Source organism: Pelophylax lessonae (assembly GCF_965119305.1).
Source record: "Pelophylax lessonae genome assembly, chromosome: 2".
Classification (NCBI taxonomy): domain Eukaryota; kingdom Metazoa; phylum Chordata; class Amphibia; order Anura; family Ranidae; genus Pelophylax; species Pelophylax lessonae.
In genome coordinates this window covers 649325219-649339968 of record NC_138769.1, presented here as the reverse complement: position 1 = coordinate 649339968, position 14750 = coordinate 649325219, and the positions used below count along the sequence as shown (strand labels likewise).

The following is a 14750-nucleotide window of genomic DNA, read 5'->3' as shown; positions in this document are numbered from 1 at the left end:
GACACATGCGTGCCTGGAAATATGTGTCCCAACCCTAGGGTTGAAACAAGAGGGGGGGGTATGTGACAGGAAGTCAGGTAAATCTGGGAATGTAGTCACTGAGAGGAGACACATTCCCACCTGCTTTGAAAGTTCACTGATACTATAGGGTGTTGGCTGCAGAGAGAGCCAGCAGGAAGTTGAAAACCATTCAGCTGTTCAGAATGAGGAGATCAAGGACTCTATAATTTGTCCAGAGAAAATCTATTGAGTGCTGCCTCCTGTCGCCGTGTAGGCTGGGAGAGGAGGACAGACATACGTGTACCTCCCGACGCCGTGTGGGCATGGGAGAAGGACTGCTGCCGCCTGTCGCGGTGTGGGCTGGGAGAGGGGGACAGTCGGATGTGTGCCTCCCGACAAGCTGGTGAGCATGGGAGAAGACCCCCTAAAGCGATGTGAAGCTAAGGAGGGTAACCACGAGTGAAGACGTCTCAAAGGTGAGAAGACAAAGTGTTCCATGTGAAGAGTGTGAAGAGAAGTGTTCCATGTGAAGAGTGTGAAGAGTAAAGGGACCTGTTAAATGAACTGTGTTCCATGTGAAGAATCTGAAGAGTAAAGGATCCTGTTATAAATGAACATGTGCTGTGTGAAAGAAAACAAAGGGACATGTTCAATGGACAATGTTTGTGCTGTGTGAAAAGCAAACAAATGGACATTTGAGTGTCTGCTGTAGGATCAGCAGTGTCGGCCCAACAGTAGGTTGGAAAGACTTCTTAGGTAGGTTCCAGCTGTGAGAAGGTAGCCGCCCACAGAGGCAAGGATTTATTTTGTCTTTTATTTTATTTTGGCTGTTTTGATGCTTGCAATTGTGTTAAGTAAATTGCATGAATAAATCAGTCTTGTTTTTCAACCTCTAATCGGCTATCTCTGTGAAAACGCACCCCCAAAGGGGTCACCCATACGCCTACCAATGAGTAATCCCTCACAATATATATATATATATATATATATGTATATATGTATACCCCTGACCCAAAATCTGCATAGTTGGGTCACCCTGAAATGGCAGAGTCAGGTCACCCTAACATGGCAGAGTGGGGTCACCCTGGCATGGCAGAGTCAGGTCACCCTAAACTCCGGTCACCCTGACATGGCAGAGTGGGGGTCACCCTGGCATGGCAGAGTCAGGTCACCCTTACATGGCAGCTGCATGACCCCACTCTGCCATGCCAGGGTGACTGGTGCTTAGGGTGACCTGAAAGTGGGGGGTGTCATGGCGCTCTTCTAATATCCCAAGGTGGTACAAGGAATGTGGGTGGATGGGAGGGGGGGGGGGTTATGGGGCTGCGTGGGGGGGGGGGAACAAAGTTTGGTACTGTAGGGAAGCTATAGTCCGCGGCAGCCGGCTGAAGCGTGGAGAAGCCCTTTCTTGCTTAGGGTGACCTGACTCTGCCATGCCAGGGTGACCCCACTCTGCCATGTCAGGGTGACCCCACTCTGCCATGTCAGGGTGACCGGTGTTTAGGGTGACCCCACTCTGCCATATCAGGGTGACCGGAGTTTAGGGTGACCTGACTCTGCCATGCCAGGGCGACCGTGTGTATATATATATATATGTGTGCATATATATATATATATATATATATATATATATATATACATACACAATATATATATATATATATATATATATATATATATATATATATATATATATTGTGACAGGAAGTCAGGTAAATCTGTGGGTGTTGTCACAGACGGGAGATACATTTCTGCCTTGTTTAGACAATTCACCAATTACTATCAGGTGTCGGCTGCAGAGATAGCCAGAAAGGTTTAAGGACATTGGAAAGCTTCAGCTATTCAGAATGAGGCAATTAAAAGCCTCTATAAGTTATCCAGAGGATGACTACTGATTGCTGCATCCTGAGGCTTTGTGCGTTAAGGAGAGCAGTGAGCTGAGAGACTTCTGAAGGTGAGGTTGTGTTGACTTTTTCTGTGTGAAAAGAAAACAAATAAACTATTGGTCTTCTGCTGTATGACTAGCAGTGTCTGCCCAGCAGTAGGTTGGGACAGACACCATAGGTAGGTTCCTGTGTTGTGAAGGTAGACGCCCCAAGTGGCCAGGGTTTATTTTATGTTTGTTTGATTTATGCTGTTTGGATACTTGCACTTGTTTCCAGCAAATTGGAAGAATAAACCATAGACCGTTGTTTTCAACCACTCCTCGGCTGTCTCTCTGTGTAACGAACCCACCCAAGGGGTCACCCACACCCGCTACCGAGCTAACCCCTTACAATATATATAAAAAGGCCTCCTGAAAACGCAAGCGCTAAATGCGGGTGAACGCGTTCAGTCGCGTTTTTGCGTTTGAAACGCCGGGAAACACACGTTCGAACGCAAATAATTGCTTTCCAAAAAACGTCACTGAACTCAACTGCCTGTAAATTACTGTAAACTACCCTGTGTACATGGACAGATAAGATAACAGAGGAGGGTTCAGGGGCTTCTGAAAAAAATGCCCAACTGCTCCTAAACGGCCGTTTACAAGTTGCAGTGTACATGAGCCCTTAGAGCGTTTTTATTACAGCTTACAAACTCCTTTCACAACCCACTATATCGGCCTCATGCACACTGGATGTTATCAAAATGCCAGTAGAAAGCTGTAGCTGTAGAAGGAGTTTTTCAGTATTTCTGTAGTAGCGCTTTTCAGCTTTAGGTTTTTCTTTAGCAAAACTATACTCCCACAAAAGCTTATGGCTCAAAATGCTGATAAACGCTGAATAGCTGCATTTTTTTAAGCTTTTATCAGAGTTAGAGCGTTTGTACAGCTTAACCACTTTACCACTAGAGCATTTTGCTGTCTTACGTCTGGGCCACTTTTTGCAATTCGGCGCTGTGCGACTTTAACTGACAATTGCGCGGTCATGCGACGCCGTACCCAAACAAAATTTACGTCCTTTTTTTCCCACAAACAGAGCTTTCTTTTGGTGGTATTTGATCACCTGTGCGATTTTTACTTTTTGAGCTATAAACAAAAAAAGAGCGTTTATTTTGAAAAAATAACAATATTTTTAACATTTTTTTATATGAAATTCCCCCCAAAAAAGATGTAAAAACCAATTTTTTTTTTAATTTTTGGCCAATTTGTTTTCTGCTACCCATGTTTGCTTGGTTTGCGCAAAAGTTATTGCGTTTACTAACAAAGGGAAAGATTTATGTCATTTTTGGTGTTTTTTTTTTTAACGAGTAATGGCGGCGATCTGCGATTTTTTTTGCGGGACTGCGACATTGCGGCAGACAGATCGGACCCCTGACTGACATTTTTGACACATTTGGGGGTACCAGTGACATTACTGCAGTAATCAGTGCTATAAATATGCACTGTTACTGTAAAAATGACACTGGCAGGGAAGGGGTTAATTTTATTGGAGAGGGAGGGGTTAATTTATGCCTGGTGCTTACTGACGTGTGGGGGGGAGGTGACTGTGTGAGACAGGGACAGATCGGATGTCCAGCTATGCTGAACCCTGCAATCTGTCACTCCCTGTCACTGAGGAGATCCACCCGCTCTGTTTACACAAGCGGGCGGATCTCCAAACTGGATTCCCCGACGATCGGGGCAGAGCAGCGGCGATCGCCGCTGCTCCTACCCTGGCCCGACTCCCGCTGTGAATGAAAACAGCGGGAGCGAGGCCTTGCAGTATGCTGCTAGCATTAGTAAACAGATATGAAGGTAGATTATATTCACTTGTTTTAAACTATTTTTTTTAACATTTCTATCTTTTCTTAATTTCTTCAGTTGCTTCGTTTCTGGCCTAGGCTAAAATAATGTCATACATCCCGGGAGTTTCACGGCCATTTGTTTTCTTTCATCTGGAGTAGGGTTCGAAGATCTTTCTCAGCTAAGCACACCCTCCTACACAAATAAATGATTCAGTAAATAATATGTGTTGCGCTAAATCAAACAAAGTGCATATGAAAAATATTAAAGATATTCAATCTCAAAATATTGCAACAAAAGTCCATGTGATTAAATACGTGACATGAATATTGAATAAGTCCTTTCGGAAATAACATATATAAAAATCCACGTGTATATAAAGTGCTGTGATCTCTAGATAAAGGACTCCTTGCTGAAGAAGTCGATAGCTTTGAGCGCAGATGTAACGCGTACAGGGGGGCGGAGCCGTGCTGCGGACGTCACACCCTTCCATGGAAACATTGCTGTATCGCACTTGTATACTACAGCATTTTGTGAGTACCCTGATTTTCAATTAAACGTCTGCCTGATCAAGTTATACAGAGAGCACTAGATTTCTTTGCTTTGTTCCCCTTTTTTCATCTATGGCCCTGTGATATGGATGGATGAGCTGTGCTGATCCCGGACCCTCTTGCTCATACCTTGTTGCTGATAACTGATTACCCCTGTTAGGGGACTGCTTTGTCTGACCCTGGGTGGCACCTGGGTCAGACATTAAGGTGAGAGGCTTGCACTTCTGGTGGTGGATTTTCTCACAGTCACTGAGACGTTTTGGTCACCTTTGTGTTGGAGGAGTCCTTTATCTAGAGATCACAGCACCTTATATACACGTGAATTTTTATATATGTTATTTCCGAAAGGACTTATTCAATATTCATGTCACGTATTTAATCACATGGACTTTTGTTGCAATATTTTGAGATTGAATATCTTTAATATTTTTCATATGCACTTTGTTTGATTTAGCGCAACAAATATTATTTACTGAATAATTTATTTGTGTAGCGGGATCACATTTTAGTGTTTAAAGCTGATCACATATTTTTAGGTTTCATACTGCGCTGATAGTTTTTCACATTTTAAGCACACCCTCCTGTCTGCATGCCTGAGCTAAGAACAGATGGATTCCAGGGTGTAAATGCTACAATGCTACAATATTCATCTGCCCTTACTCAAGGTGGCTGTGGCTAGAAATGGGGGGGGGGGGGGGGGGTTACGTTTCAAAGTGATTTCTCAACAAAATAAAACATAGAGACATGGAGAGATGGGTGAGTTTGCTTTGAATATATAAAATTAATTAATTAGCTTTGAGCGGGTTTGTATGTGTGGGGGTGAGGATAAGACCTCTCATCAGTGGAGGAGGCCTGCAGATTTATTTCCATTTTATATTTTCATATAGCCTTAAGGCCTTTCTTATTTTCCCATAAGGAGTTAAAGGATAAGTTCACCTTTTATTACATTGAAAGAGTTAGTCCACCATCCAGTGAATTTTGCTTGGTTTGGCTTTGGGTGATTTACTTTATAAAATCTCTAACCCTATAAATCTGCTGTGATAAGCAGAGGGGCTCTGGTAAGCCACAATCCAAAGAAATATTTTTGTATCAAATAGTAAAACTGACCAACCACCTGTATAAATTGCAAAATAGTGCCTTAATTCTCATAAAATTTGTGAAATACTCTGATATCTGCTGAAATCTGTTTTATCAAATATAATGGACCATCTCTTCAAACTAACCATGTGGTATTTCTAGCTCTTAGACGCTTCTTGGCCTTTGGATTTCTCATGCTAACACAAGTAAAATACTTTACCGGCAAAGGGACACTACTATAAAAGAAATCCTCTGTCATTGGCATTTTAGGGGCAGAGCTAGAATTTTGGGGGGGCATCTCAGACTTTGATCTCTAGGTCAATAGATGATTAGTCTACCCAAAGTTCACCCATAAGGTAACAACTTTTGTTTTTGTTTTTTGTTTTTTTAGGGCTTACTTTTTGTTTTTTCTTTGCTTTGCTAGCAATTACATTAATATTTCCAACCAAAACCATGGAACGAATTTTAGACAGAACCACAGAGGGCTTAAAGAAAGTTTAGATGGAACAATGGCTGAATGCTGCAGCTACAAAAGCCATTCAATAAAATACTTGGAAAGAAGACACTTTGTAATGGGGCAGTCTTCACCTGCACACTGGAATCAACCCAACTGGTCCTGTAAACATGTAAGATCTTGGCATTTCACATTAATTGTCAGGTCACTGGAAATGAAAATGTACCATTAGAAGAATCTAGCCCTCTAAAACAGATTGAGGGTTCTTACACACACAAAAAACACCACATTTTTTTGATGTTCAGGCTTTTTCTTTACTGATCTGAATTAAGTCCATGGCTTTCAATGGGCCTTAACAAATAAGTGCGTAAATATTAATGAAGTGCGTAAATATTAGTAAACTAATAAGTATAATAATAATAATAATAATAAGTAATTAATAGTATAAGTAATAATTAATAAGTCAATAATTATTAATTAATAATTAATAAGTAATTAATAGTATTCATAGGTAATAATAATAAGTGTAATAATAATAATAAAATAATAACTAATAAAAGCAAATAAGTGCATACATATTAGTAAACTATAGCCATGTTTAGATCAAAAAAAAAAATGAAAAAAAATATAAAAATCTGCGTTTTTTTTTTTTTTTTTTTTGGGGCAGTATTTTAGAATCATCTTAAACCAAATAAAAGTGCAGAGCAACACACCTATCAAACTTATGAAAGTACAAAATAAATTATTGTGGTGTGAAATTTTCACATTGATATTCATATTTTGTACTTGCACTTTATGTTTGATAGGTGTGTTCCTCTGCACTTTTATGTGGTTTAAGGTTATTGTGACGTGAAAGCACTTTATAGTGCTAGCATCAAATTACCCGTGTTAATTAAATGAATCTCATTCACTATAGAGATAAGGGGTTGTGCTGATTAAGATTAATTTGCATTAGTATTTTAGTATAGTAAATTTGAATAGTTAGTTAAATTAATTGAATATTTGGCATTCTGGGAGCTTGAAGAATTTTGAAGCACTTCTATATGAATATATTGTGTAAATGCATGTGTTGTTCAGACCATCCCTGCGTTTTTGCACAGGGACTTTCTACCAGGATGGTCTGGCGTTCATATTTCAGTACCGTGTGTAAGGACCCTAACTGAGGTGGTGGTTTTCATTTATCATAATGATATGCATAGGCCACAGAACCTGAGTAATAAAAAAATTATGCCCACCTTCTTTTTGGCTGATGCACGTTAGCAGCACATGCAGGTTTAAAATAAAAGGCCACTCATTCAGGAATTTTCCAACAACCTGAAAAATCTCTGGAAAAAGTAGTGAGTATAGCTGGAAGAACTTATTGGTCCATAGTCCTTCATAGCCCTCTCTATCAAATGAGGTGCTTGAATTTAGTGTACTGCTTGCAGAAATTGGATCCTTATGCCCCATACACACGTGCAGATTATCTGCAGACTTTTGTCTGCAGACTTACCAAAACCATATAATATGAGGTCAAACCTAAACACTTTCAATTTGTATGTAATCCCTTGCACTACATAGAAAAGGTAAGTCTGCAGACAAAAGTCTGCAGATAATCTGCACGTGTGTATGGGGCATTACACACATAATCCTATGCAATGAAATGGTTGCTTAGCACCTGAGCTGCAGAGAGTCTTGTTATTCCATTCTACAACAAACCCCCTGGTGATAAATGAGTTAAAAATGCCAATTGTTTTAGCAATAAATAGTTAATATTTTAATGAGCAATATTGAATAGATAAGAAATTCAACAACTTACTGACAAAGGAGGTTTCTCCCAGGTATCCTCTACGCCTCAAGATGATCTCTAAATGTTTGGCATCTTCATTCACCACATAGAACTCCTTTTCTATTGAAATCCAGGCCCAGTTCAGACGAAAGTGCTGATTCTTCAACTTGTTTCCTCCTGTGATAATAATAAAGGTAGGTTTAAATAGCAGAATAAATACTGCCAATATGACTAAAGCTGTCTTATTATAGCTGGGCATATAAAGAAATACACAGATAAATAATATATATGGGATCTTTTATCAGGATAATAAAAACAGCATTACAAATTGATCAATGTGTTATAAATGTGAACAGTGTTTATTTCCCCCTAAGAACTCAATGAAGTTCAGATCTACACTGAAAATATTAGTTGGGGAATTAAAGTTTGGATCAGATGGAGCAGAATCCTAAATTGGAACATGATTTATGAATGAAGAAGGTGGACCTTTCAATCATTCACCTGTCCTCCATTCATAGATGTCATTCTTGGGAGCTATAGTATCAGCACAAGAAAGGTGTTTCATTCCTAAAAGCTATAGTGGGCTTCTAGGGATGGCAGAGCTGAGCGGAAAGGTTGGGCATAGCTGGGCACTTTCCATGAGAGCTTGTGACAGCCCCTTAGTTCTATTAACCCCCAACACAGCAGAAGATTTCAGCAGTGGGGCCGGGGGGGGGGGGGTGCATAAACAGAAGAAGCATCAGCACAAGAGACACATTTAATTGACTGTAAGTTATGTTCCTTGTGCTGATTTTTCTGGGTTTTTTTTGGCTGCACTTAAGCCCCGTACACACGATCAGATTATCGAACGATCTGTCGTCCGTTTTTTGTGGCATGCTAGTCTGATGTGGAAAGTGAAGAGGTTATTTTCATACGAATTTTCCCGTACGACAGAATTCTACTTCAGAAGTGATGTCATGTGTTGGATTGTTTTGTATGTGTTCTTTCATCTCTGAGCATGCCTAGTCTTGCTCTTAAGATTTTTTTCCGTCGAAATCTGTACTACTGAGACGAAAATTGGACGTTGTTTTGACGGACGACAAAAATTATATAGCCTGCACATCAGGATTTTGTCGGCCGAAAGGTTGGAGTCGGCTGTCGAAAGCACCATACTAACACTCTGAAAATCGTCAGATCGGTCGTCGGACGAAATTTCCCTTCCGATTTTCTAATCGTGTGTACGGGCCTTTAGGCTTTAAATGAGTCGTAATGGCAGCAGGTTTTTTATCTTAATGCATTATGCATTAAGATAAAAAGCCTTCTGTGTGTAGAAGCCTCCTCAGCATCCCCTAATACTTACCTGTGCCCCCTCTCTATCCAGCGATGTCCACAAGTCCCTCGGCCGTCCACAACTCTCCCTCCTGAATGGCTGAGACACAGCAGTAGCACTATTGGCTCCCGCTGTTCTCAATCAAAGTCAGGTAGCCAATCAGGAGAGAGAGGGGGACCGGCCAAATGGCAGCTCCCTGTCTGAATAGACACACAGAGCTGCAGCTCGGCTCGGGTGCCCCCAGAGCTAGCTGCTTGCTGTGGGGGCATTCGACAGGAGGGAGGGGCCAGGGGCAGCGAAGAGGGACCTGAGAAGAGGAGGATCCGGGCTGCCCTATGCAAAACCAACTGCACAGAGGAGGTAAATAACATGTTTGTTATTTTTTTTAAAAACAAGACTTCACAATTACTTTAATTTAAACCCCAAACCCTTACAGGAAACCTACCCAAAGAAATAGGTTGGTTGGCATTTCACAAATGCTGGTTACATGCTGATGACATGGCTTTAAAGCGGAGTTCCACCCATTTTTAATATGTTGGAATACATAGCTGTATGTAATCCCCTTTAAAACGGCTTTTACCAATGGAAACTTTTTTTTTTTTTTTTTGCTAGTAAGTACCTTAATTTCGGCTTTATTCCTCCTCTCCTCACTTCCTGGTCCGATCGGCGATGACGTCATTCGGCGATCCGCAGTGTCTGCTGGGATGTATTCAATTCCAGAAATCTCGGAGTAGCTGTATCTGTACTGAGCCGTGCCTTCCCTGCCTCCGCCCCGCCTCCGCCCCGCCTCCTCTCATTGTGTTGCATTGTATGAATGTATTAAGGCCGTTCTCTGCCCCGCCTCCGCCCCGCCTCCTCTTACAAATCAATGAGAGGAGGCGGGGCGGAGGCGGGGCAGAGAACAGCCTTAATACATTCATACAATGAAACTCAATTAGAGGAGGCGGGGCGGAGGCGGGGCAGGCACGGCTCAGTACAGATACAGCTACTGCGAGATTTCTGGAATAGAATACATCCCAGCAGACACTGCGGATCGCCGAATGACGTCATCGCCGATCGGACCAGGAAGTGAGGAGAGGAGGAATAAAGCCAAAATTAAGGTATTTACTAGCAAAAAAAAAAAAAAAAAAGTTTCCATTGGTAAAAGCCATTTTAAAGGGGATTACATAGATCTAAAGTTCCGAAAATGGGTGGAACTCCACTTTAATACTTTAAAGAGTATGTCTACATTTGCAGTCAAATTTGAGAAACCCCCACTATATGTTATGTGCTCCTATTCACACATTAACTACACATACCCCTATGAACTCCCAACACAAAAACATGTACGATATAGTGGGGGAAATAATTATTTGATCCCCTGCAGATTTTGTAAGTTTGCCCACTTGCAATGAAATCAAGGGCCAATAATTTTTTATCAAAGGTGTATTTTAAATAATAGAGACAGAATATCAACCAAAAATCCCCCCCAAAAAAACACGATATAAATGTTATAAACTGAGTTGCAGTTCAGTGAGCAAAATACGTATTTGATCCCCAAGAAAAACATGACTTAGTACTTGGTGAAGAAAGACTTGTTGGCAAGCATAGAAGTAAGATGTTTTTGTAGTTGGTTACTAGGTTTGTATACATCTCAGGAGGAATATTGGTCCATTCTTTATGGATCTTCTCTAAATCCTTAAGGTTTCTTGGCTGTCGATTAGCAACTCCAAGTTTCAGCTCCCTCCATCAATTTTCTATAGGATTAAGGTCTGGAGACTGGCTAGCACACTCCATGACCTTAATGTGCTTCTTTTTGAGCCACTCCTTTGTTGCCTTGGCGGTATGTTTTGGATCATTGTCATATTGGAAGACCCATCCATGATCCATCTTCAGTGTTCTGGCTGAGGGAAGAAGGTTCTCATCCAAGAGTTTACAATACATGGCCCTGCCGTTGGCCCCCTCAATGGGGCAAAGTTGGCCTGTAACCTTTAGCAGAGAAACAGCCCCAAAGCATCATGTTTCCACCTCCGCGCTTGACTGTAGGGATGGTGCTTTTTAGGGTCATAGTCAGCATTTTTCTTCCTCCATACACAGCGAGTCAAGTTAATGCCAAAGAGCTCAATTTTGGCCTGATTTGACCGCAGCACTTTCTCCCAATCCTTCTCTCAATGTTCATTGGAAAACTTCAGATGGGCCTGTACATGTGCCTTCTTAAGAAAGGAGACCTTGCGGGCACTGCAGGATTTCAATCCATGGCGGCATATTGTATTGGCAATGGTTTGTTTAGTGGCTGTGGTCCCCACTGCCTTGACATAATTTACAAGCTCCTCCTGTGTAGTTCTAGGTTGATCCCTCACTTTTCTCATGATCATCTTTACCCCATGAGGCCAAATCTTGCATGGAGCTCCAGACCGAGGGCGATCAATGTTTATTTTGTATTTCTTCCATTTGCAAATAATCGCTCCAAGAGTTGTCTCCTCTCTAGGCTTCTTGCTGATGGTCTTGTAGTCAATTCCAGCCTTATGCAGGTCTACAATTTTGTCCCTGATGTCCTTTGACAGCTCTTTGGTCTTGCCCATGATGGTGGGTTTGAATGGAAGAAAGAGATTCTGTGGACAGGTGTCTTTTATATACATAACAAGTTGTCGTTAGGAGCGCCTTCCTAAATTGACAGGACTAATCTGTGTACCACATGAGCACATACTGTAGCCAGTCTGTGGGAGCCAGAATTATTGTTGGTTGGTAAGGGATCAAATACCTTTTTTACTCACTGAACTGCAGCTCAATTTATAACATTGGACTTGACTTTGCTGGTCTGACCTCTCATTCCAGATCATTGATTCAAAAATTAAGCATAACAGCCAGGCAACTAGGATTGTCAGGAGGAGCTTAGCAATGGAAAAACCCTTTTTTCCCTTATTTTAACCTAACCTCTACTATTATTTTAATCCATGGAATGCTATACTCTCTATATCAGGCACCTAAGTTGTCATTGCTGAAACCAGTCCTCAGCTCTATCAGTCAGTTTAAAGCAGAACTAAACCCTCCTATCCTTTACAGCCAATGAAGCTGCTATCTTATGGCACTTTTCTACTGCAAGTACCGGCTCGGCTCCACTCGGCCCTGCTTGGCTCGGTTTGGTTTTCCACTGCATGGTACGGTGTTGGAACGGTTCGGTATGGTTTGCTTTTCCACTAATAGTAAGTGGGTGGGATAACAACAATACACTGACCAATCAGTGGCTAGTAGTGACAAACAGTCAAGGCTGCATGCAAAGGATTGTGGGATATGGTACCGGTACTGCCCTCTTGGAACCACAACCGAGGTGGTACTGTTTAAGCGAGCTGTACCGTTCGGTTCCATGTAGTGGAAAAGCGCCGCCGTACCATACCGTATCGAACCGGTCCAACACCGTGCCATGCGGTACCATGCAGTGGAAAAGTGCAAAAGCGAGCCGAACCGTTCGGTTCCATGCAGTGGAAAAGCGCCATTAGCCTCTGTTTGATCTGCAGTTGCCACAGTGCTGAACATGTGATCAGTTGCAATACCAAACATTTGATGGCTTGACAATTCGGTTGACAGCACAAACAACTTTGACAGTTATTATTTCCAGCATGCCTTGAATGTAACTATTTTTGGTTAAAAGAGAAGTACGGGATTTTTTTTTTTTTTTTTAGAATCAAATTTATCTAGGTGCATGCAGCATCTTTCCCCGTCGGCTCTAAAGCTGAAAACAGAGCGATCAAACACCACCGATCGCTCAGTTTTCAGAGCTCCCTGAGCTGAGAGCTGGTGACTGTCAGTTACCGCTCTCTGCTCTACCGCCCCCCCTATGCTCACTGGGCTGTGGCTGTGGAGGGGGTGGGAGCGGTTAGGAGGCTGAGCTAGGTGCCCGTCCAGGCATGTGGGCGGATCCTGACCATATGGTTGTAATCTTTTCCAAGCCTTGAGCAGCTCTGTGACGTCAGCCCACAGCGGGCTTCGGCCTGCTAAAAATTGGTCACAGGAGTGCAGAAGGAACTGTACTCCTGTGATCCACAGGAGAAGAACAGCCAAAAGAGTTTTGGCTGTACTACTCCTTTAAATTGTTGGGTTTAGTTCCGCTTTACATGCTCAATTTTGGCTGGAGTGTACATGTACATTTATATCAGCAACATCACACATTTCTATCATCTGCACAAAAATACAGCTGTGAAATGAGTATTAAGTAGCTGACACCAGGGACCTTTAAATCCTTTTTATGAATTGTAGAACACCAGCACGTGTTTGTCCCTCCAAGGTCCTAAGCAGTCATGCTGAGACTTTTTGTTCCATGTTACACTTGGATTAGTTGCACTATAACACATGTATCTTTTGGAAGTAAAGGTTTAAAGACAACCCGTTAATTAGACATGCCCTATTTGTCTGCCAGCTGGCCGTGACATAGCTCTGTCCTCTGTGATCGTTGTAACGTAAAAGCTGCTTTGATAGATGAATGATGAAAAATAATCTTATCTGAGCGCTCACCATACATGAAATATGTTTCTGGATCCTAATCAATAAAAAGGTGAGATGTGCATGACTGATTTGTTTATTTTCCTCCGGAAAGAGGATTTGTAGTGTCATTTATAACTGACAGAGGGAAAAATTGTACTTATAAGGATCAGGGCATGAATCAGATGATGTGATAAGATGATTCCGTTCAAAGTTCATCTGCTGCCACAACACAATGGAGGCATCCAACGGCAAAGCTGAGGGTCACCAATACTGCTCAAACCCATACCTCCAACACCTCCCAAATCTCTGGTGGAATTGCTAAAACATGTTCAGCCAATTTTTTTTATTCGTTTTGGATAACATGAGGAAGGGTTAACTAAGGTCCATAAAAACATGAATGAGCGACTTTGGGATGGAGGAACTTGACTGGCCTGCATAGAGGCCTTGCCCTTAACCCAATAGAACATCTTGGGGATGAATTCGAGAGGAGACTGTGAGCCAGGCCTTCTCGTCCAAAGTCAGTGCTTGACCTCACCAATGTGCTTCTGGAAGAATGGTCAAATATTCCCATAGACACACCCCTAAACCTTGTGGAAACCTTCACAGAAAAGTTGAAGCTGTTATAGCTGCACAGGTTGGGCAAACTCAATAATCAACCCTACGGACTAAGACTGGAATGCCATTAAATTTCATGTGCATGTAAAAGCAGGCATCCCAATACTTTTGGTAATATAGTGTACTTGTTGGTAGATTATACAATCAGATGTGCCGAGAGCTTCAGAGAGATTTTCCCTCACTTCCTGCCCTGCCGACAACATTTTACCAAACAGGAAATAAGGGGAACTCCCCAACAGCAAGACAGACAGAAATGAAAATGCTTTCCTTTAGTAGAGGGTGGGAAGGCTAAAACTCCTGAGGGATTTTTATATTTGTCTGGGTCCCTGCTGCAGATTTTTCAGTATTTCCTGTCTGATGAAATCGTTGTCAGCAGGACAGGAAGTGAGGGTAGATCTCTCTAGCTACAGACAGAAGTAATGACCCAACAGGAATACTAATCCTTTCCAACTTTACCCGAAACATGATTTGCTTACTTATATGTGCATTATTGGTTTAATGTACAGGAAAAATATTTGGGGAAAATTTGCCCTTAATAGGGATGAGCTTGGTTTCAGCCAAACCCTGAAAGAAGCTGTCAGCTGCAAGTGGAGAATTTGTAGCTGAACGTACATAAAGCGAAGGGGGTGCATGTGACATTGTTGATCTAACATGATCACATGGTCAATATATTAAATCAATGCCATGTGCCCATACTAAGTCAATGAGGTCACAAGCATCTTTGCCCCTTTGTGTACCTACAGCTGTGTGGGGGTGGGGAATTCCCTGCCTACTGCTGATTAGCCTGGTATGGACAGTTTCCTTATGGCTTTGGT

General features: G+C 42.0%; 1 protein-coding gene across 1 annotated transcript in view; it reads right to left on the bottom strand.

Annotated features, from left to right (window-relative positions):
• Positions 1 to 14750, bottom strand: part of FREM2 (FRAS1 related extracellular matrix 2) — a gene marked incomplete at its 5' end in the record, with an annotated part of 315063 nt that overhangs the window by 175553 nt on the left and 124760 nt on the right. Inside the window, one exon of the mRNA XM_082244593.1 lies at positions 7584 to 7730. Within this exon, the coding sequence (XP_082100719.1) occupies positions 7584 to 7730 (147 nt within the window). The remainder of the gene's footprint in view (positions 1 to 7583; positions 7731 to 14750) is intronic.